The sequence below is a fragment of the Lepidochelys kempii genome, chromosome 1 (assembly GCF_965140285.1).
Source record: "Lepidochelys kempii isolate rLepKem1 chromosome 1, rLepKem1.hap1, whole genome shotgun sequence".
Lineage (NCBI taxonomy): Eukaryota > Metazoa > Chordata > Testudines > Cheloniidae > Lepidochelys > Lepidochelys kempii.
Window position 1 is genome coordinate 267,479,550 of NC_136380.1, and position 24,539 is coordinate 267,504,088.

General features: G+C 41.5%; 1 protein-coding gene across 16 annotated transcripts in view; it reads right to left on the minus strand.

Moving 5' to 3' along the window:
• The window catches only part of APAF1 (apoptotic peptidase activating factor 1), a 91,058-nt gene that overhangs the window by 33,014 nt on the left and 33,505 nt on the right, over positions 1-24,539 (minus strand). For 8 of the 16 annotated variants that reach the window (XM_073327442.2, XM_073327445.2, XM_073327443.2 and 5 more), the window contains 5 exons: positions 19,455-19,596; positions 11,164-11,289; positions 10,095-10,226; positions 7,383-7,508; positions 3,745-3,906 (listed from right to left, as the gene is read on the minus strand). In XM_073327442.2, coding sequence (XP_073183543.2) covers positions 3,745-3,906; positions 7,383-7,508; positions 10,095-10,226; positions 11,164-11,289; positions 19,455-19,596 — 688 coding nt within the window. Of the gene's footprint in view, positions 1-3,744; positions 3,907-5,380; positions 5,603-6,106; positions 6,265-7,382; positions 7,509-10,094; positions 10,227-11,163; positions 11,290-14,070; positions 14,267-19,454; positions 19,597-24,539 lie in introns of those variants that run through there. The other 8 variants (XM_073327448.2, XM_073327447.2, XM_073327441.2 and 5 more) reach the window with 8 other exon arrangements.

A 24,539-nucleotide genomic window follows, 5' to 3' on the forward strand; every position in this document is an offset into this window, starting at 1 on the left:
TAATGGGCTCTTTAATTTATCAAGGAAAGCTATAACATGATTCAATGGCTGGAAGCTGAAGCTAGATAAATTCTGACTAGAAATAAGGCATGTATTTTAAATAGTTATAGTAATTAACCATTGGAACAATTTACCAAGGGGCACTGTAGATTTGCATCACTGACCATTTTTAAATCAAGATTGGATGTTTTTCTAAAATATATGTTCTGAAAAATATTTTGGAGAAGTTCTATGACCTCTGTTATTCAGGTCAGACTAGATAATCAAATGGTCCCTTCTGGCCCTGGAATTTGTAAGAACAGGATTCAGAGTAACAGCCGTGTTAGTCTGTATTCGCAAAAAGAAAAGGAGTACTTGTGGCACCTTAGAGACTAACTAATTTATTTGAGCATAAGCTTTCGTGAGCTATAGCTCACTTCATCGGATGCATACTGTGGAAAGTATAGAAGATCTTTTTATACACACAAAGCATGAAAAAATGGGTGTTTACCACTACAAAAGGTTTTCTCTCCCCCCACCCCACTCTCCTGCTGGTAATAGCTTATCACTTTAGATAAGTGAACTCCAGAAAGGACAGAATTTGATTTAATAAATTTATCTTTCAAGAAAGCAAGCCTTGTTCTCAAAGGCCTTAGAGCACTGCTGAGCTACAGCACTTTTCATTTTTAGATTACCAGTTTGAATCTTTCCTACCGCAGCAGGGATTAAAAGTTGTTCCCATATAATGGAAGTTCAGTAGACCCTATGTTAGATGAGTTTGAAAGTCCCAGTTCCAGCTCTGCTGTCACACTCACCACTATGTTCTGAGACTAGATTAAAATCTTCATGTTAGGGAATTTTTACCACATGCTATGCATTGTACAGACACAATGAGGGCTTGATCTTGGTTATGACCTCACATGAGAACTCCTGCAGCAGGGGCCAAAACTGCCTTACTCACCTCAAGTTTTTCGAAGTTGGCAATACTTTTTACACACACACTGGAGGTGGGCAAGAGATCAAAAATCAGAAAGACAAAAGACACATGGTTTAATTTTTTTAATTCACTATTTTGGGTCGAGTCTGAATTTTTTTTTTTAAACTTTTGAGGTTTGCAGTACTGCACGCTTTGTAATACAGAACCTGATTTCTAGAAGTGCCGAGCACACACGTTAACGGGAGCTGCAGGTGCTCAGCACTTATGAAAACATGGTCTAAACCAGGGGTCTCAAACACGCGGCCCGCGGGCTGCATGTGACCCGAGGGCCGCGAGGCTATTTCCTGCAGCCCGCCTAGTGGCCTGCGCCCCGCCCCCCCCCAGCCTACCTCCAGGCCAGGGTTGGGCAAACTACAGCCTGCAGGCCGGATCCAGCCTGTGGGACTGCCCCCCGTGGTCCCACGCCGCTCCCTGAAGCGGCCAGCACAATGTCCCTGCAGTCCGAGGGGGGGGAGGAGGGCACAGAGGGCTCCGTGTGTTGCTCTGGCTTCCAGACACCACCCCCCGCCGCTCCCATTGGCTGGGAACGGGGAACCACAGCCAATGGGAGCTTCGGGGGAGGTACCTGGAGGAGCAGCAAAAGCAGCGCACGGAGCCTGGAGCCCTGTGCCCTCGCCGCTCCCCTCCGGGCCGCATGGACATGGTTCTGGCTGCTTCCCAGAGCGGAGCAGAGTGGGGCCAGCAGGCAGGGAGTCTGCCCTGGCCCAGGTGTGCGCCGCTGCCACCCCAGAGCCACTCTAAGTAAGCGGCGCCGGGCTGGAGCTCGAACCCCTCCTGCACCCCGCCCCCCAACTCCCTGCCGTAAGCCCCCTGCCGCACCCTGCGCCAACCCCCCTGCCTGCACCCCAACCCCCTGCCCTGAGCCTGGCCGCATCCCACACTCCTCCTGCACCCCAACCCCCTGCCCTGAGCTCCTGCCACACCCCGCACCCCTCCTGGGGGCAGGGAGGGGGCGGAGTTAGGGTGGGGACTTCAGGGAAGGGGTTGGAATGGGAGCAGGGAAGGGGTGGAGTGGGGGCGGGGGCAGCGAGGGTGGGGTGTCAGTGATGCAGCCCTCAGGCCAATGCACTTGTCCTCATGTGGCCCTCGTGGTCATTTGAGTTTGAGACCTCTGGTCTAAACAGTCTAAACATATTATTCCACTTTTCTCAAAACAAAAGAACCTTTTGTTTGATATTAGCAGAATACTGTGGGCCAAATACTGCCATTGATTACATCTGAACAATACCAATGGCTTTAGTGAGGATTACTGACCTAAACAAGAATACAATTTTCACCAAGCAGTTTTAACTTTCAGGTTAATTTATAAAGCTCCATACAATTTCTGAATGAGCTGTTTTATAAATTTTAAAGTCAAAAGTCAGAATTGCTTCCCCTCCTTAGTACACCATATTTCATTCCAAGTCTTCCAGCCATTAGTGCAGTTCCTACCACCAATCCATAGAACAGCATTTCCCAAACTTCGTAAATTGGCCCCTCCTTTTGGAAAATCCCTGGACTCTTGCCAGATATTGCTACAAGGCCTTCAGATCTTAATTTATATATCATCTGCATTGTCTGCGCCTTGCTAGTTTTTCACACCCCACTTTGTTAAGTGCTACCTCAGAAGAAGAAGAATAGGCTGGTCATAGTTGCTTGTACCTCTCTCTCCCCCACATAGCTAAACTAGTGAATCTTGATCTCCAGGACAGTTGCACTGTAGGAACAAGCATAATTCAAATATTTTTTTCTCCTTATACTATAAAATGTTCCTGCTATCCTACACTAACAATTTGTAACAAAAAACCACACATTTTGGCAACAAAGTATTTTTTTAATTTGACTAATAACGTAAGAACGGTCATACTGGGTCAGACCAAAGGTCCATCAATCCCAGTACCCTGTCCTCTGACAGTGGCCAATGGCAGATGCCCCAAAGGGAATGAACAGACAGGTTATCATCAAGTGATCCATGCCCTGTCACCCTATCTGAGCTTCTGGCAAACAGGCTAGGGCACCATTCCTGCCCATCCTGGCTAATAGTCATTGATGGACCTATCTAGCTCCCTTTTGAACCCCGTTCTCGTACTGGCCTTCACAACAACTTCTGGGGCAAGGAGTTCCAGAGGTTGACAGTGCGTTGCGTGAAAAAATAACTTTCTTATGTTTGTTTTAAACCTGCTACCTATTAATTTCATTTGGTGGCCCCTTGTTCTTGTATTATGATTTTATAGACCTCTATCATATCCCCCCTTAGTCGCCTCTTTTCCAACCTGAAAAGTCCCAGTCTTATTAATCTCTCCTCATATGGAAGCAGTTCTATACCCCTAATAATTTTTGTTGCCCTTTTCTGAACCTTTTCCAATTCCAATACATCTTTTTTGAGATGGGGCGACCATATCTGCATGCAGTATTCAAGGTGTGGGCGTACCATGTATTTATATAGAGGCAATATGATATTTTCTGTCTTATTAACTATTCCTTTCTTGATGATTCCCAACATTCCGTTCATTTTTTTGACTGCCGCTGCACATTGAGTGGATGATTTCAGAGAGCTATCTGCAATGACTCCAAGATCTCTTTCTTGAGCTGTAGCTCACGAAAGCTCATGCTCAAATAAATTGGTTAGTCTCTAAGGTGCCACAAGTACTCCTTTTCTTTTTGCGAATACAGACTAACACGGCTGTTACTCTGAAACCAGCTAATTTAGACCTCATCATTGTATATGTATAGTAAAACAAAACAGAACACAGGAAGAAATAAGAGTTTGAATATTATGAAGTACTTACTAAAAGCCGGTTTTTGGCTGCCACCATTATTGTAGCACAATTTGCTGACCAGGAGCAACACTTCACTAACACTTCCACATCATCTTGGTGTTCATCTGCATTTCTGAAGAAGTCTTTTATATCAATAGTTTTCAGTTCATTTGCTGAACACACTTCCCAAAGCTTCAAGAACAAATATATTAAAATCAGCCTTAAAAATCAATTAGTATAGATGACAGAAATTAGCATTAACCGATTACAGTATGAAAAAGCACATACAATATTTTTAATTTAATTTTCAAGATCAACTAGAATGTTGCTGTACATTCCTGTATGCAAACAGGTCAGAGCGAAAAGAAGATCGCCCCTCTACACTGCTGTGTTGAGATTGCACTTGAAAGCATACTCAGTTCTGAGCATTTGTGTACCAGAAAGGTATTGCAAAATTGGGAGAATTTCAGAAAAGATCAACAAAATTATTGCAAGTCTGAAATGTTGACTTTTAAGGAAAGATTAAAAGATCTTGTATGCCCTACCTCACCTGTCCTCCCCCCCCAAAAAAAGACAGGGGAAAACATAATGTAATACACTTTAATCTTTGTTGCTTTTGAAATGCATTTAGTTATAGGTTATGTTTAGCTATTAAATATTAAAATTGCACAAAGCAGTTTTCCCTCAAAGTTATTATAAACATATTTTCAGAGAAAAACCTAACATTTCTGGGTTTAAAATGCAAGACTATTTTATAATCCCTAACAGAAAACATGTTTTCGTTTATGGATTACATTTATTGTAGTTTTTCATGTCCACACCACAAAGTAAAAACAGCACAACATACGTTCCTTAGGCATGATGTTTAATATATACGCCATTATGTACAAGACTATTTTGTATTAAATTAAAATGTTTTGAAGAAATTTCCAGTTTGGTAATTGAAAAACTTTGTACTGAATGTCTACATAAACTTATTTTACACATTCCATGGGGACTTAGTTGCAATTTTTCCATCAAAACTTCCTTATTCAAATATTACACTTGTGTATCTGTTTGCATATTTTATATATTTTTTTCCTATCAATCTATTATTTTAAAACTATCGACACAATCCCTTCAGTGGGAAGCACTGAGGTCATAGTAAAACTATAGGCCAGGCCAGCTACTATTGACTTTTAGAAACCGAGAAAATACAATTGCCTATGGTAACCCTAAAATTCTACCAGATGTACTATCAAACTCCCTTCTTTACCTGACATTTATTCAACTTTTGTTGAGATACTCACAAGTGAATGGTAGTTTATTAAACATCATAGCCAAACCTTGTGAGCAACTTTTTTCTTTTTACAAAAGTTATTTATCTAGATTTCCCTTTATGGCTAAATGAGAATATTTATCATCAACAATAAGCCCCAAAATAGAAATAAAGCACACACAATTCTAGACAATTTAAGTAATAACATAACAGTAGTCACCTAAGCCCTGTGACGGAAGTGAGATTTTTATTTGCAAGAACTCAAATTAACTTTACCTGTAGAACAACAAACACAGATAATCCTCCACCCCAGAGTAGTAACACATATATGTGACTTTGACCTTGACTGTACTGAAGAAGAGCACTGGCAAAAAGGGATCCTCCACTTTTGAGCATACAATTGCACAAATAGCAGACAATGCTGCACAGTATTAACTAAAAGAAAGAGGCAGATTAGACTGATTTTTCTGATATAGTAAAAGATGTGGCTTTCATATCTTCTGCTATGTGCTCTCAGGAAGTGAAATCACAGGCTGAATATTCAGAGGTTAAGGTGTAGAATTTGAACTTCCCTCGCCAGAAAGATGAATGATAGATGAAGGTAAACAAATTGTTCTCCAGCACTGGAGTCTTAAAAGAAGAAAATATATTGAAACTAACGTTTGAAACTAAAGATTATGTCACAGCATATCAAGTGCTTCATTGTAAATGCAAGAATTCAAAAATACAGACTGAAAATTCTTAGAATGGTTAGAATGAATATGTGTCCATGTCAAAAAATACATACTGGATATAAATGGAGTCCTAGTAAACTAGGCACATTTTTCAAGGGTAGTTTACTGTACTGACATTATTATTCTGAAGTGTGACCATGATTAAACTGCTCTCAAGATGGACTATATGACACCCAAATTAGATCTGTCTGCAGCAGGCAAGTTTAACTTTACGTTGTGTAAGAAGCTCAGCACAAGGGGGACTGGTGTACCGAAATGAGATACTAAAGGAATTATGTATATAAACTTGCCCTGAATGAGTTGATGTTGGAATAGTTTGCTGGCACTCATTCTTTGTGAGTATTTTGCTTTTAAAATGTCCTGCTTCCCTGAAGCATGCTACAGAATTAACAATGCCCACCTGGCTGGCTTCTTTGTATAGTTTCTCTGAGCAGCTATCCAAAGTGATTGTTCTTTGTTCCCACAGAAGCATACAAGTAGCACAGAAGAATCAAGGGATCCTGCCCCAATCACAGCAGCAAGGGGTGGAGACAAGAGAAAAGCTAAATCTCCTCTCGGCTGGCACAGTGGTAGAACAGAAAAAGGAAAGAAGTGTGGGAGAAAGACAAGAAACAGCAACAATTTTTCCCTAACAGCTGGGAGAAAAGGGCAAGAAGTAAGCAAGCAAGCAAAGCTTTCACTTCTTCCCAGCTGCCTAGGTTTGGGAAGAGCACCAAGTAACCACAAGCCAAAGCTGACATGAAAGATGGGGACTGTTTTATGGCGGGACTACTTCCAATCAGGGAGAATTCCAGGTTTCTGGCCAGGATATTGTACCTGGACTCAGCTAAGGAGGATACAGACAGTCAGCCTCTAGCCAGTATTTAAATCTACCAGCTAAAAAGGTTTCTGATATATTTTTCAAGCTCGGTCCCCAGATCTCATTGATGCATTCACGAAAAACAAACTCAACCACTTTTAACTTTTATTTTTTAACAGCAGCTACAATAGCACTAGCAGCTCTTTAACATTCCTGATTTAGCTCTCTTATGGCAAGATAAAAGCTTCTTTGAACAGTGATTCTAAAATGGTACAAGCTTTACGTCGTAATTGGCAACTATACCTCCTTTTTTAAAAGAAGAAAACATTACAGTATTGGGGAAAAGAGCTACCTTAACCTCCAAAAAAACAAAACAAACAAAAAACAAAAACAAAAACACCGCTTTGCTTCAGCTGGTTTGTGTAAAATTACATTAAATTCAAGAATACAATGAATGTTAGGAATTCCTGACTATCTTATTGAAGATATATTTTTATATGTCAGATCTCTTTTCCAATAAATCTAAATTTTCTATTACACACATATGATTTAAAAATGTATCCCAAAAATCATTCTCTCAGTTAGAAAAGTTACATGACAGGAAGGATGGTGAAGATAAAGGACTAAAAATGAGACACCCTGAGTTCTATTTCCATCTATGACACAGAATTACTCTGTGACCGTTAGTGAGCCATTTAACCTCTGGATCCTTGGTTTCTCATCTTTAAAATAGGAATGCCACTGAGCTACCTCACAGTGAAAATACTAGGCTTAATTCATTAACATTTGTAAAAGGCTTGGAGATTACTGAATACAACACAGTGTTAAAATATAAATTTCCATTATAAAAAACAGACTGGTTATTTACAAAGCATACCTTTAATGTTCCATCTGCTGAGCAACTAGCCACATATTTGTCATCTGGTGAAAATTTGCAGTGACTGACAGAATTTAAGTGACCAAACATTGTATTTCGACAATGCTTTTTGTTCAAATTCCAAAGCTGCATAAAAAGTAAACACAACACAACTGCTGTTTAACCAAAAACCAATCTAAAGCTAAGAACATCAAAAACTTTCCTACCCAAAACAGGAATCCACGTTCAAAAACTGAAGAAAAGCTTTAATTCAGATTTTTCTTCACATTCACAGCAACACAGGGAAGCCAGTGGCAACACTCATTTTTTAAGTTACCTGAACTTTTAGGCTGAGATTTCCAAATGTCTTACCTTGACCTACCAACTCATGTGAAAACTAAAAATTACCGGTCTTCACTAGGATTTACCTCAAGTTTTCAATTCTCTTGAATTAACTAACTCAAACTAAGAACATGCTTTTTTTCCCCCGTAATGAAGACAAGGCCCTTGAGGGAGAGAGAGAGAGGGTATGGAAAGTTTGCCTTGATCCCAATGCTTCTTAAAACTACCTCCCTTTTATCTTATCTTCCTCTTGTCTTCCAAGTTCAGGAGCAGTTTATTAACAATTCCTAAACTCAATCTGATCCCCTCAAATAGTCTTACATCCTATTAATGTACTCTACTGAATCCACCCTTAATGACCTGCTAACTAAATCAAAAGGACACTATAATTTTTCTTTGTCTGCTGACTTTTGAACTTTTTGATATCACTCTCCTCATTTCTCTGAGTCTATGATCTCTCTCAATTCTCATCCTAACTGGCCTTTCAGCATTACTTTTAGCAGCTCTTCTTTCTTCCTTTTGTCCTTTGTATTGGCACTACCTAGGTTTCTGCCCTCGATCTTCTCCAGTGCATCAGACAAGATACTTTAAGAGTGACTTGGTAATTTTGGGTGCCCAATTTGAGATATCTTAAAAGGGCCTGAATTTTTAATAAGTGGGTAGGTGTTGAGCACTTTTTGAAAAAATCAGGTCCCTTTAAGGTATCTCAAAAATTGAGGCATACAAAGTCACTAATCACATGAAAATCTTGGCCACTATCCTAACACCTCATCCATTCCCATGGTTATTACTACTTTTATAGAGGAAACATCTAAATCTATCACTCCAGCCTGTCCCAAATGGTCATACTTCACATCTCAAGAGTCCCCTCAGACATATCCTCTAGGACAGAGGTGGGCAAACTATGGCCTGCGGGCCACATCCGGCCCGTGGGACCATCCTGTCTGGCCCCTGAGCTTCTGGCCCAGGAGGCTAGCCCCCGGCCCCTCTCCCCCTGTCCCCCCCGCAGTGAGCTCCTGGGGCAGTGCAGCTACAGATCCCGGCCGGACCCGGTGCTCTGTGATGCATGGCTGCCTGTCCTGGTGCAGCCGCGGTGCCAGCCACCAATGTTCCAGGCAGCGCAGTAAGGAGGCAGGGAGCGGCGGGCAAGGGGGTGTTTGGATAGAGGGCAGGGGAGTTTGGGGGTGGTGGGCAGGGGTGTGGATAGGGGTTGGAGGAGTCAGAGGACAGGGAACAGGGTGGTTGAATGGGGGCAGGGGTCCTGGGGGGGCCCCCATCAGGAAGGGGAGGGTTTGGATGGGGCGGCGGAGGGCCATCAGGGGACAGGGAAGGGTGGGTTAGGGGCCGTCAGGGGCAGGGTCCTGGGGGAGCTGTCGGGGGCAAGAAGCAGGAGGGGGTCAGATACAGGGTGGGGGGCGGGCCATGCCTGGCTGTTTGGGGAGGCACAGCCTCCCCTAACCAGCCCTCCATACAATTTCAGAAAGCCGATGTGGCCCTCAGGCCAAAAAGTTTGCCAGCCCCTGCTCTAGGATGTCCAAGTACAATCTTAAAACACAGTCTCTCCAAAACTGAATCTCTTCTAATCTTTGTCATCTGACTCACCTCTGTCAACAACTACTTTTTACTATCAATTCTTATTTTCTGCAACCCAGGTGTCATCTGATTCGTCCATCTCTTTCTCATTTCCAGTCTCTTAAGTCATTTGGTTCCTCTTCTTATTATAGTTATAATCCAACACAATAGCTAAAATAATCTTCCACGCATTGGTCATTTTTGCCTTAATTACTACAGTTTACCTTTCTGATTTTTTTGATTCACTTCTTCCACCCACTGCTCCCAATCATTCCAAAATGCAGTTGCTAAAAACATCTATTTCTTTTGCTACTTCACCATAACCCTCTTCCCCCTGGAGCCTCTTCAATAGCTTTTTGTACACTCTGACATCTAAGGAAGGATCAGGATCTTGAATTAGAAGATCACACATAATCTTTCCTTCTCCAAACTTTCTGCTCTTATCACTACTCCATTCCCAATCTTTTCCATTAGCCTTTTCCCAAATTCTCATTGTCATACCTTTTAGCATACTGTCCCCTACTGCTGGGGAAGCATCCTTGTTCTCTAAGCTAAGTGCCACTCCACCTTCTCGGTAGCCCCTGTAAAAACCCACTTCTAAGAATTCCACCTACCTTCTGATGAATTATCACTATATTCTTCCTTACCTGCATTGTTGTCATGTGTTGTGTCATACGTTTGTCTTATCCAATAACTTACAGAGTCAGCTTTTTGAGTCAAGGAACTTGTTTTAAGGTGATTATAAAGTGCATGTACATTTACAACAATTCGTTTTTAATAGTAAGCAGCATAAAAATAATCTCAGCATTTCCCACTTACTTTGATGTAAGTATCATTTGAGCAGGTGGCTAAGAGAAGTTGATCATTTCTGTTGTTAAACTGGCAGCAGTTGACCTGTTCTACATGTTCTTCGTATACCTGTACGAGCTGACCTGTTCTTGAGTTCCAGATCTAAACAGAATTGATTTAAACAACCAAAAAAAACTGTTTGAAATATATTCTATACAGTTATTAAAAACAACAGGGTGTGTTTTTGTTGGATATTTTTTACAACTATGCTGGAATATTTAATATAAATTACATGCACTTTTCTCATAAGTTTGTAACTATTTAACAGTATTTCTCCCAGTAATATTTGAAAGAAGATGGGGAAAATGTGAAATTTTTACATTAAAAAATGAAAAATATTGTTATGTCCAAGTAATAACAATTTGTGGCTAAGAGAGGAAAATAGAGGATGCTTTTAAAAATAACAGTGGTCTGACAATAAGCTTTTACTAAAAATATGATCCCAACAAGATGCTTGGAACTATCTTTTCACATCAATTCACTCTTGCCAAAATATAGTCTTAGGGTATTACTAAAATGGACAGGCCTGCACCTTGTTGAAACATTTGAAAAACCGAGGTGACTTTAGAAAACATTCTTGAGTAAAAGATCCGAATTTCATATATGATCCTACTACAATACTAAAGAAATATACAGAAGCAGCCTAAAAAACCAAACAAGACAAACAGAAGCAAGTGAAACAATACCGGCAACAAGCACGAAGGAAGTTATTATGATACTGATGTCACTCATGTTGTAATGATTCTGTTCACACACTCAGATATTATTATGCTCCAGTCAGACTACAGAATCATCTTATAAGAGAATACGATAGTAAATTATGCTTTACACAAAACTATGCTTTAAATTAAGCACATCTAAAATAAAAGCATGTCATTTAAAAATATTTTCAAGTTGAAAAACAGTACCTATAATACTTGTTCTCCACATAAGGTATAAACAAAAGATCTTAAAATTGGTTCAAGTTAAATTGGTTCAAGTTTAGAAACAGAATTACTTGTTCTACTCTGAGGAAAAGTGCTCACCACCATTGCCTTACCTTCACTTTTTTATCCACTGAACAAGTTGCAACAAATCTGTCATCTACAGAGAAAGTGCAGCAAAGTACTTCATCATCATGAGCCTTTATTTCGAGAAGCTTCTCTCCACTTTTCGCTTTAAACACCTACATAGGCAGAATATAACACACACTGAAATCTTAGGCCTACAGTACTCTGAGCTAATTTCAGAATACTCTACAAGGCATAAAATTGCTATGTTCTCAATTTTCTTATTTCAAGTGTTCCTTATAATAAAGGGAAAATTGCCAAATAGTTCAGGCTACATTTTTTTTTACCTTGAAAATGTTTATAATCTCATTGAATGCGTGCCCAGAATTTTAAATATCTATTCTTTACAAAGTTGGAGCTCAGATCAGAGACCACAGGAACAATAAGAATGTCCCTGAACTGCTAAAAGTGAAATCTGGGGAGGGTTAGAATTATTCTTAAAAATATTATCACAGGTTACAATTTAGGCTTGAGATGAAAAATTTAAATAGTGATGGGAAGATTGTGTGAGTGGTGACAGACGAATTAAAAAAATATGAAAATAAATTTGTCTTTGGGTACAATTGTGTTTCTATTCAGGTTCTTCACTATTTAGTGTACAAAATTTTGAATGTATAAAGGACACAATCATTTGGTTGTCAAATAGTAGTAGTATTTTAATTTTAAATCCCAAAGACAAAAAAAAATTATATATTAATATTTTTTCCTTTTATCCTCCATGTGGATAACTGTTTGCTGGAGTCTATATTAAAATGAGGAATTCTAGGTCTATAGATCGCGAGAATCAGATTACTTGGACATATTAAGGACCTTTTCAAGAAACAAATAATGATTTTGAGGAAGAAGGGGAGACACTTCAAAGTCTGATCAAGGAAGACCGTACAACAAAATATTTCATTCCTGAGTTTCCCTGACTCAGGATGGGAAGAAGAAACCATATCCTTCCATCATCTTGCCAAACATTCTCATATTTACTTTTGTGATAATGCAGAACCCTTGCTTAATCTAAACTACACTTCCCTACTCAGAGCTATTGATCCTCAACAAAAGATTGTTCAAGGGAATTTTGAGATGCCAACTAAAGCAGGACCAACGTAGTTTAAATTTGGCTTTTCTATGTTTTCCCTTTCTTGTTGTGTTGAAAGGGAATAAGAATGATAATGAAACAGATTTTAAAAAATAATCTAATAATGAATATTACGTTTAAGGTACAAGGAAATCAGAATTTGTAATAAATTCTGAAAATTTGGATTTCCCAAATCTAAGGACCACCATATTTTGGTTTCAGTCAAGATCTTTAGGTAATGGTTGTGGTGGAGGGTACTTGAAGAGTAGTGTATTTCCAATTTTTAAAAAACCTTTTCCATAGTATTATTTAATGAGGAATAGAATAATTATCAGCAAAATTTAGGCAAGTTCCCTTTCAAAGGCTATTTTATTCCATAAACAGCTACATTTTCCCTCCACTACACTGAGGGACAGGGACAAGAAACAGGCAAAAGATGCTGAAGAGAGGAATGAGATAGCCAGGGACTGGAACCTGAGGAAAAATGGGAGGATGATGCACAGAGGACTGCGAGAGAACATATAACAGATTCATACCAATACCAGGAAGAGACAGGTCTATGTTATGTGGGACTCCATACTCAGAAGAAACAAAAGGGCTGTGACCAGACCAGATCCAGAGGACAGAAGAGTGTGCAGTCTCCCAGGAGCAAGGATACGAGATGTGGACGTGAGGCTGAAGAAGATCCTGATGCGAGTGGGGAAAAATCCACTGATTGTGCTGCATGTCAGGATAAATGACTCTGCTAGATACCGATTGGAATAGATCAAGGAAGACTACGCTCGACTGGGTAAGGCGCTTAAAGAAGCGGAAACTCAGGTGATTTTCAGCAGAATAACTCCAGTTCCTAGCGAAGGTGTAACAAGATAATAAAGGTAAACATATGGGTCAAGGACTGGGCTAGGAGGAAGGTTATGGGATGATCGACCACTGGAAGGCATTTATAGAAATAGTGTTGAACTCAACTGAGGGACTCCACTTGAGTACCTGAGATATTAACGTTCTGGGCTCAAGGCTGGCATGACTGGTAAGGGCTTTAAACTAGGAGATGAGGGGAGAAGGTTGGGAAAAACACGTGAAAACTCCATGATTGGTTTCAATACATAGGAGCTGCAAAATCAGCTAATGGAAGATATAACAAGAGATAATGGAACACCACAAGCTAGAAAACTGAATGAGGTCTGAGGGAAACTGGAATGCTTGTACACAAATGCAGCGAGTCTGGGCAAAAAAATAGAGGAACTAGAACTACAGGTGCAGGTCAAACCAGTTATAGAGCGATTACAGAAACCTCGTGGAATAGCACTCATGACTGGAACATAGGTATTGAAGTGTATGCACTGTTTAGAAGACATGAGAACAAAGGTAAAGGTGGTGGGATAGCACTGAATGTCAATGAAGCAGTAAACTGTAAAGACATACGAATAGTATGGACAAAACAGAATCTGTCTGGGTCAAAATCACTTTGGGGAAGGATTGTGAAAGAGGTTTTATTGGGATAGTGTTAGAGGTCTGCTATACATCCCAGGGTCAGATTCGTATATGAATAGTAATGAATCTAATATTGTTAGAGAAATAAATACTAGGGTTGTCAAGCGATTAAAAAAATTCATCATGATTAACTGCAGTTTTAATCGCACTGTTAAACAATATTAGAACACCATTTATATAAATTTTTGGGGGGTTTTCTATATTTTCAAATATAGGGTCAGGGCTGGGCTCTCTGGGATTCAGCCCTGCTCAGGACTCCAGCCACCGGTGGGGTGTGGAGCTCCAGCCCCCATTCTGCCCAGGAAGCTGCATGCTGGGGCTGCTCCAGCCCTGCCGTCACCTCCAGTGCTATCCTGCTCCAGCCCCTCCGCCGCCTGTGAAGCAGCAGGCTGGGGCTGCTCCAGTCCCCCTTCTGCCCAGGATGCTGTGGGCTGGGGCTGCTCGAGTATCTCCGCTGGCTCCAGAGCTGTGGGCTGGGGCTTTAGCCTCCTGCTGGGGATGGCTCCTGCCCCGCCTGCAGGTATGTGATTGACACCCTTTAAAAAATGAATGCATTAATTTTGCTTTCAGTTAATCGCAGACGTTAACTGCAATTAATTGACAGCCTTAATAAATACTTTTGGGAATTGTGTCACAATGGGAAACTAACTTCCTGGAAACAGATTGGAGAATAAATGCTACTAAGACTAGTGGGGCTCAGTTATTCTGCGATGTGATAGATGACAGTTTTCTTCATCAAATCCTCACTGAACCACAAGAGCTGATGCAATTTTAGACTTGGATTTAATAAGTAATGAGGACATCATAGAAGAGCTGGTCGTAGAAATAACGTTGGTTTGAGTGATCACGAGTTGATTCAGGTTACATTAAATGGAAGTATAATCAAAACCATATGGTCAACTATGATATTTTATTTCAAAAGGCCAAATTTTGGAAAGTTAAGGGAATTAGTTAAAGGAGGCAGCTGGATTGAAGAACTCAAGGACTTAAATGCAGAAGAGCCTTGAAATTTCTTCAGATGAACTATACAAAAACTATGCTAAATTTTCATCCTAAGAAAGAGGGAAAAAACTTGTAGGGAAAGGCTCAGACTCAGATCAGCTGGATGAATAACCACCTCAAGGTGATTATTAGGAGTAAGAAGAGAGCCTATAGGAAATGGAAAAAGGGGCTGATCAGCAAAGAAAGCTGGAAGTTTACAAAATGTAGGAATAAAGTGAGAATTGCGAAGTCAAGCTGAATTAGCTCTTGCCAAGGAAAATTAAATTGAGGGTTTTTTTAATATAAATATAGATATAAATAAAAAGAATAAGGAAGGATGAGTTTGGGCTGCTATGCAGTGTAGATGGGAAGAAGATTAAAGATAATCTAGGTGTTGCCCCAAAACTAAATTAATACTTTGCCTCAGTTTTCCATTACTATGATAATATGGAACATGCATATGAAAGCAGTATGGATGATGAAAATGAGTGTCTAGAAATAGAAATGACCACATCTGAGTTGCAAGAAAACTTAAAGATCTTAATGCACTCAAATTAGGGAGACCGGACAATTTCCATCCCAGAATACTAAAAGAACTGGCACATGAGATTGCTAGTCTGGTAGTAAGGATTTATAATACATCTATCTATTGAGGGGTCATACCACATGACTGGAATATTGCTAACATCTGTATTTAAGAAAGGGAAAATATGTGATCCAGGCAATTACAGACCTATTGGTCTGACCTCAATAGTACGCAAGGTTTTAGAGCAAATTATGAAGGAAAGAATAATTAATCAAACTAAATGGTAAAAAGGATGCATTGCAACATGGGTTTACCAAAGGTAAACTATGTCAGACTAACATGATTTCCTTCTTTGGGAAAAGAAGTGATTTTTTAGATAAAGGAAGTGCAATATAGCTAATATATTTGAACTACAGTAAAGTATTTGACATGGTACCACATGGGAAATTAGTAGATAAATTAGAGAAGACGAGGCTGAGTACAAGCATTGAAAGGTGAAAAAGGAATTGGCTAAAGGGGAAGAAAGCAATGGATTGTGCTGAATAGTGAACAATGGGACTGGAGAGAGGTTACTAGCAGATTTCCTCAAGGACAAAATGATTCAATATTTTTATTAATAACTTTGGCATAAAAAGTAGGAGTGTGTTAATTACATTTGCTGATAATACAAAGTTGGCAGGTATTGTCAATACAGAAAAATTTCAATGACCTTAAAGACTGAAGTTAGTATTTACGATGGATTTCTGTCACAAGTGCAATGTCATGCACGGGGGGACTAATAATAAGAATTTCTGCTACAAGCTGGGGGCTCAACAACTGGAAGTGACAGAAGAGGCACGAGACCTGGACATGTAAGTCCATCGCAGGATGACTGAGCCACCAATGTGTCATGGCTCTGAAAAAAGAGACAAAATATGATCCTAGGATGTATTAGGCAATGCATTCCCAGTAGAGATAGAGAAGTATTAATGCCATTGTACAAGACATTGGTAAGACCTCATTTGGAATACTGTGTACAATTTGGTCACCCACATTCAAAAAAGATTAAATTAAACTGGAATAGGTGCAGAGAAGGATGATCAGGGGAATGGAGCATCTAACTAATGAGAGAAAACTGGAAGAGCTTGCGGGGGTAAATACCAGGGAGAGTGAATAGCTGTTTAAGCTAGAGGACAATTTTGGCACAAGAACATATGGGTATATACTGGTCATGCACAAGTTCAGGCTGGAAAATAAGAGGGTTTCTAACCATAAGAGCAGTCAGGTTCTGGAACAGCCTCCCAATAGAAGTTGTGGGGGGGGAAAACAACTTAATTAGTTTTACAAGAGAGCTGGATAAATTTATATGGCGGTTTTGCTGATGATGGTGGGGGACAAGGGTCAACAGACCTGGGGCTCACTCATGTTCCTAAAAGTTAATGCTTCAGGGTTTTAGCCAGCTGCCTGCAGGGGGATTCCCTCCCACTAATGTATTCGAGAGGTTTTTATCATCTGCTTCCTCTAACATATCATGGATGGCCACAACTAGAGATGGGACACTAAGCAGGGTGGGCCAGGGCTCTGAGGTGGCACCAAGCACTCACTCTCTCTCAGGAGCTTGGCTAGCTGGTTCTTGCTCATATGCGCAGGGTCTAACGGATCACCATTTGTGGGGTCAGGAAGGAATTTTTCCCCAAATCAGATTGCCAGTGACTGTGGGGAATTTTCGCCTTCCTCTGCAGCATGTAACTATGAGTCACTTGCCAGTATTATTTGAGTATTTCTCACTTAATCATTTCCCTACCATTGCAGGGGCCTCAAGCACTGGTGTACCTTGTTCCCTCCTGTTCTCTTTCTGTGGCAAACAGTCTAGCCTCCTATTAGGGGATAGCCGTGTCAGTCTGTATCCACAAAAACAAGGAGTCTGATGGCACCTTAAAGACTAACAGATTTACTTGGGCCTTAGCTTTCGCGGGTAAAACACTACTTCTTCCGATGTAGTCTAGTCTCCTGTAGATCTCATTTCCATTGTTGGGTTTAGTGAGAGAGTGCTGGGTAATCTAGTGGTCCCTTCTGTCTTGAACTTTATGACTGACATTTTTTAAGAGAAATTTGTACTCTTTCGCTAATAAAGCCATTAACTACGGAAGCACAGCATAATGACATCAGCAAAGCAAACCAAACAGTACATGCACAAGGTATTTTCTGAACTGGATGTCATTAGGCTTTTGTAGTAGCAGCCAGCAAATAAAAACAACAATATACAGTATATTAAATATCTACATTAACCGTGTATAACCAGAAACTAAAACACACACCTAGGAATTAAGATGAATATTCAACTTAGTAAGAATCCAAAAGGATAAAGAAGGTTTGCAAAAAAGTTACTCGTTACCCTTATCTTTGGCTGTCTGGAATACGTACACCTTACTGGGGTACTGGTTGACTGACAGCTAGCATTCTAGAGAGCTGGCTGGCTCCCTCTAGGCAGACTACTGATAAATTGGCATCAGTCATCTCTCCTCCGTTTTCCTTTTTGGAAGTTCCCCTCACCCAGCTTCTGATTGCAAGCCATCCTCTTATGTCCCAGTTTTTACTCTAATCCCATCTCCCATTTCTGGAGCTCATTCTACCACCACCCCTCCACTAACATTGGGTTGATAAAATATTTTATGCAAAAGTGGGGAGAACAGTTTAAATGTCTACATATAGTTTTACAATTTCCATACAGATAACTGGTACTAACCAGTACAGGGCTCCTCCAGCACTGGCAAACTAATTTTCAGTTTTTAAGAAGGTTAATAGGCAAAGCATTTTTGTGTGAGGTTAATTTAGGCCTGGTTGACACTTAAAAATTAGATCAACATAGTTATGTGTAGAATAAATATGAAATTAAAGAATTAGAGTTAGGTTAAGTTTGGTTAAGAAAATGTGTTGTAAAGAAAGGCCCTGACTAGCAAGTAGAAGGAAAGCCTTGAAAACAATGAATTGTAAGGCCAAAATGAATGGAGTAGAGAGGATGTCTGGTTCAAAAAATAATTAAATGAGATGAGGGAGTTTCTAAAAAGAAGGCCTCTGACCAATAAAGGTGACTGAAGATGATTTTAAATAAGACAAAGAGAATGTGTCTTTAAAAGGAGCCAACATGGACCTTCCCACCCCACATACCAGTGTTATCTTAAAAGTAAAGCCTATCTGAATCCAGGTGCAACAAAAAAGCTGTTGGTCAACAGGAAGGAGGGGAAGAGAAAAGGAGGGAAAAAAAGACTGTAAATCTTATCTGGATTAAAATTGAAAAGTAGAATCAATGGCCTCAAATTAGGTGTTAGCTAAAGAGGTATTTCGCTATGACATCATTTGTTTGTTGAAGGGAATAAAATTGTTTTTTTTTTTTAATTTTAAGGCTCTCTGTCAGACCATGCTGGAGCACACCAGGATGAGATGGGTTTTCCCTAGGTCTGGTCTATTTGTCAGCATGCTGACCACATGCTTATGAATACTTTGTTACTGTGTTGGATATATTGATGGCTTATTTTTAGGCTGTTAGCCATGTTTAGAGCAATTGTATAAAATGTACAGAATATAAAATACGTGACCTTTAGACTTAAAAGAATTTATGGTTACATTAGTGTCTGGTGGTCTCACATTATATTAATAATTGTAGTATTATTAATAAATTCCACCACTATGTCACTCGGGCTGTGAAAAATTTAATCCCCTGACCACCATAGTTAGGTGGACCTAACCCTCTGTGCAGCCATGGCTAGGTTAATAGAAGAATTCTTCCATCAGCCTAGCTACTTCCTTTCAGAGAGGTGGATTAACTACATCAATGGAAAAATCCTGTCCTTTACTACAGAGGCACAACTGCAGCACCATAGTTGTGCCGTTACAGATGCTGTATTGCAGATGTGCCCTGAGGCAACATGATCCAGGGGTGTACTTAAAGAAAAAACAAACAAACAATCTCTATATTACGTTGGCTATAGCTGCATTTAGGGGATATTAACCCTTGAACCATATAATCCTGTATCCTTCTGAATAAAAAGATGACTTAAAATAAGTTATACAGTTAAAATAATTTAGGCACCATTGTCTATATCCTTTTGAATTATTTTCCCTCTGAAGTACTCTAGTTTCTTAGCATCCTTGTCTAGTAAAACAAAAATAGAAAAACTTAAGTACTATTTTGCCTGGATTGTCATATTATATATATTTATTTAGTTTAGTTTGCTTACATTTATGTATTTTACCTGTAAGGTTTTATCAGCACCACAAGAAGCTATTCTCTGTCCATCCTTGGAAAAACACGCATGATAAACTGCATCTGTATGGGGACGGACAACCAAACGGGAGAGGTTCTTCATGGATTTTTTATTTCTACAACACAGAAATAATAGTCAATGATTTAAGAAAAATACTAATAAGTGAGGTTTCTTCTTTCAATCTAATCCACACAAAAAATACCTGTACACCTATGTTTTGCAGAGCACTTTAATATCTTTCACTTTTGTCTTCCAGATTTCAGGGCATAAGAGTAACGTATATTGCAACCTGCCACATGCATTATAAGGGCTCGGATAGCTATATGTCTGATCATCCAAAAGTGGGATAATGTTTGTATGAAGAGTTAACGATCACCTATGTGTTAAGTTGTTGCTCACTAGTAGGGCACTTTCCTTCCAAAAGCGTATTTAGGACAAGTATAGAATCACAGACGTATAGGACTGGAAAGGACCTCAATAGGTCATCTAATCCAGTCCCCTGCACTCAAGGCAGGACTAAGTAATAACTAGACCATTCCTGACAGGTGTTTGTCTAACTTATTCTTAAAAATCTCCAATGACTTATATTCCACAACCTCCCTAAGCAATTTATTCCAGTGCTTAATTACTCTGACAGTTAGGAAGTTTTCCCTAATGTTCAACGTAAGCCTACCTTGCTGCAATTTAAGCCCATTGCTTCTTGTCCTATCCTCAAAGGTTAAGAACAATTTTTCTCCCTCCTCCTTGTAACAACCTCTTATGTACTTGAAAACAGTTATGTCCCCCCTCAGTCTTCCAGATTAAACAAATCCAATTTTTTTCAATTTTTCCTCATAGGTCATGTTTTATAGACCTTTAATCATTTTTGTTGCTCTCCTCTGGACTTTCTCCAATTTGGCCATATCTTTACTGAAATATGGCACTCAGAACCAGACAAAATACTCCAGTTGAGATCTTAGCGCTGAATAGAGTGGAAGAATTACTTCTCATGACTTGCTTACAACACTCCTGCTAATACATCCCAGAATGATGTTCACTTTTTTTGCAAGTGTTATGCTGTTGATTGTCATTTAGCTTGTGATCCACAATAACCCTCAGATCCCTTTCCACAGTACTCCTTCCAAAGAAGTCATTTCCCATTTTGTATGTGTGCAATTGAATGTTCCTTCCTAAGTGGAGTACTTTGCATTTGTCCTTACTGAAAGTCAGACTATTTACTTCAGACAATGATCTGGACAAACATTTCTCCAGTTTGTCCAGATCATTTTGAATTTTAATCCTATCTTCCAAAGCATTTGCAATCCCTCCCATGTATGTCTTCTACGGGTGTTCAAATCCCACCTTCCCTCCCAAGACTTATCTCCATACATGTTACATTTTCTGTTTATATCTATCTATCTATCTTCTTATGGTTTCTTTCTATACTACATGAATTGCTGTTTTCAGCACTAAGAACCAAACCTTACAGTCTACAGTTTAGGTATAGAAGTAAAAAACAAACAACAACTACCTACTGTGATGGGGCAAGGCCAGATGGCTATAGAAAAGTAGTGGGAGATAGATTTATTAGCTCCAGGCTAAACAAATCCTTGGTACCAGGATAAGTTAAATGGCAGCTGCTCCAGGTCACTTAAGACACCTGGGGCCAATTAAGAACCTTCCAGAAGGCAGGGAGACTGCTAGGTTGATTGGGACACCTGAAGCCAATCAGGGACTGGCTGAAACTAGTTAAAAGCCTCCCAGTTAGTAAGGTGGGGGCGGATGTCAGGAGCTGTGGGAGGAAGTTGCACTGTTGGAGAGACTGAGCAGTACACACCATATCAGGCACAAGGAAGGAGGCCCTGAGGTAAGGGTGAAGTGGAGTCTGAGGAAGTGGGGGCTGCCGTGGGGAAGTAGCCTAGGGAATTGTACGTGTCATGTTTCTAAAAGGTCAGCTACCATAGATGATACTATTAGAGCCCGGGCCCGGGCTCCCCCCTGATAATCACTGAGACTGGGAGAAAACAGAGACTGTGCAAGGGAGGACAGCTTCTCACCTCCCTTGCTGGCTTATGATGAAAACGGCTCAGTAGACTGTGACCCTTGTCTCTAGAGAGAGAAGGGTTATGTGGAGGGTCAAAATGAGCCTCTGAGGCTAGTGAAATCTGCCAAGAAACGCAGGGGATTGGTCCTGCTTTGAGCAGGGGGTTGGACTAGATGACCTCCTGAGGTCCCTTCCAACCCCGATATTCTATGACCCACTGAGACAAGGACAGAGCTTTGTCACAACTGGTGTTAAAAGTGGGATTTCATACAGCGTGGCGGAAGAAAGGAGGTTTAAAAATAAAAGTGCACTGGGGTTTTGGATTTTTTTTTTGTTTGTTTGCTTTGTACCACAGTGGAGGATGTGGTAAGAGCTCTGGTACAAGCCACGGCAGCCCAGCAGGAGGCCACCCGGGTTCAGGCAATGGTGCAACAGGAGTCTATGCGGCTACAGCAGGAAACCAATCAATTATTGATGAGTCAGATGACCCAAGATCGTGCCTTCTTGGGAGAGGTGGACGACAAGCTGAACATCCACCCAAGCCCGAGGGTCTGACGGGATGCGAACCCTGAGGGCCACTGGTTGTCTGCCAAAGATGACATCAGGAGATGACGTAGAAGCATATCTCCTCTCATTTGAAAGGACTGCTCAGCGTGAGGCATGGCCCCAAGAGCAGCAGGCCAGCATTCTCGCCCCTTTTTTGTGTGGAGAGGCCCAGAAGGCCTACTTTGATTTGCCTGCCATGGATGCCATGGACTATACCCGTCTGAAGGCAGAGATCCTAGCACAATCAGGGGTGACGGCAGCAGTAAGGGCCCAGAGGTTCCATGAGTGGAATACCAGGAACAAACCCCTGAGGTCCCAGCTATTCAACCTCATACACCTTGCGCGGAAGTGGTTACAGCCCGAAGTGTGCAGCCCAGAAGAGATTTTGGAGACCCTGGTCAAGGACCATTACATGTGGGGACTGCCGCCAGATCTCCGCAAATGGTAAGGCCAGAACGATCCGTCCACGTACAACGAGATGATCATGCTAGTAGAAAGATGGATGACAGCCAGGGAACTGACCCAACTACCCAAGGAAGGCCCCTTTCGAAGCAAGCACCTGACCCCACCCCTGGAAGGTTTGTCAGCCAAACCCCCGGGGAGTCCTAGGTGGAAGGGGGGGGGGCGCGAAAACCAGCAGGGACCCCAGAAGGAAGGGATTAGCCTGAGTGGAGAGAACTCCGAGACTAAACCCCCTAACCCCCGGGATAGGGGAGTGACTAAAAGCAATTATAGATGTTATGCATGTGGGGAGTGGGGACACATAGCAGCACAATGTCCCAGCACCGAGGAGCCTATGCAATGTAACTTGAAGGACTGGGAGGTCCTATGCTCCCTTATCCACCTCACGGGAGTCAGATTAGCCTCGCATAATTACACCAGGCCAGTGAGGAAAAATGGAGCAGAGACTACAGCGCTTGTGGACTCTGGGAGTGCTATCACCCTCATATCGGGTAAGCTGGTAAAAAGTAGTCAGCTGCTACAAGCCAAACGCGTAGCAGTGACATGCGTGAATGGGGCTGTGAGCCATTACCCCACCATCCCGGTGGAGATAGAAGTTTAGGGGAACCCCATTGAGGTGACAGTGGGCGTACTTCCTAAACTCCCATATCCTGTAGTCATTGGGAGGGACTATCCAGGGTTTGATAATTTATTTCCCCCGGAGAGGCTGGAGTGAGGTCGGGACCCTGAGGACAGCAACTCATCACTGGGGGCATGTCAGCTCCCGATGTTCGCTGAGATTTCTCAGGATCTGTTCTCAGCCCCCCCGAAAGACCATAAAAGAGAGGAAGGCTGTGAAGGCCTTGGGAACCCGGATCCTAGTAGGCAGATGGACGCGAGCAGCCAACAGAGAAACTCCCACCACGGAAGGTGAGCCAGAGGCTGCCCCCAGCCATGACGGCGGCGAGCCGTTGGAAGAAGCAGAAGCCAGCCCCTGGGAGCTTGGGCAGGTTAGTCCCGGGAGAGAGACTTTCGGGCAGGACCAAGCGGAGGACCCCAGATATGATAACGCCAGGCAAGAGGTGGCTGAGATCGATGAGATACCCGTGGATGGGAAGGTCTGGGGTTCCGGACCTTACTTTATAGTGAAGAAAGATCTCCTGTACTGCGTGGGGCAAATGCAGGCGCAAGAGATACAACAACTTCTGGTGCCATGAAAACATCAAAAAGCCATATTAAGTCTCGCCCATAGTCACCCGTTTGGAGGACACCTAGGGGTAGAGAAAACCCAGGCATGGATCCTGTGGTGGTTCTTCTGGCCAGGAGTACATGAAGATGTCCGGCGATACTGCACCTCTTGTCCAGAATGTCAGTTACATAGCCCTTGCCCACACTTGCGGGCTCTTTTAATACCTCTTCCAATAATAGAGGTTCCTTTCGAACGCATAGCCATGGATCTGGTAGGGCCCCTAGAGAAGACAGCTCAGGGCCACCAACATGTACTTGTACTGGACTATGCAACACAGCTTCCAAGACAATAGCTAAGGCACTAGTACAGATCTTTGCCTGGGTTGGGCTACCCAGGGAGATATTGACCTTGTGTGTCCAAGTTTATGAAAGCTCTCTGTTCGTTGCTTCACGTACAAGCCCTACAGACCTCTGTATAGCACCTGCAAACAGATGGCCTTGTGGAAAGTTTCAATAGGACCCTCAAGGCCATGATCAGGAAAGTGGTGAGCCGGGATGGGAAAGATTGGGATACCCTATTGTTTTACCTCATGTTCGCCATCCGGGAGGTTCCACAAGCATCCACGGGTTTCTCTCCATTCAAACTACTATATGGGTGCCCACCCCGGGCATATTGGATATAGCCAGAGAAGCCTGGGAAGAGGAGCCAAATCCAGGAAGGAACATAGTTGAGCATGTACTGCAGATGAGAGATCGGATAGCCCTAGTTACGCCCATTGTACGGGAACACTTGGAGAGAGCACAGGAGACCCAACGAACCCATTATAACCACCAAGCGAAGCTTCGACAGTTCCAACCAG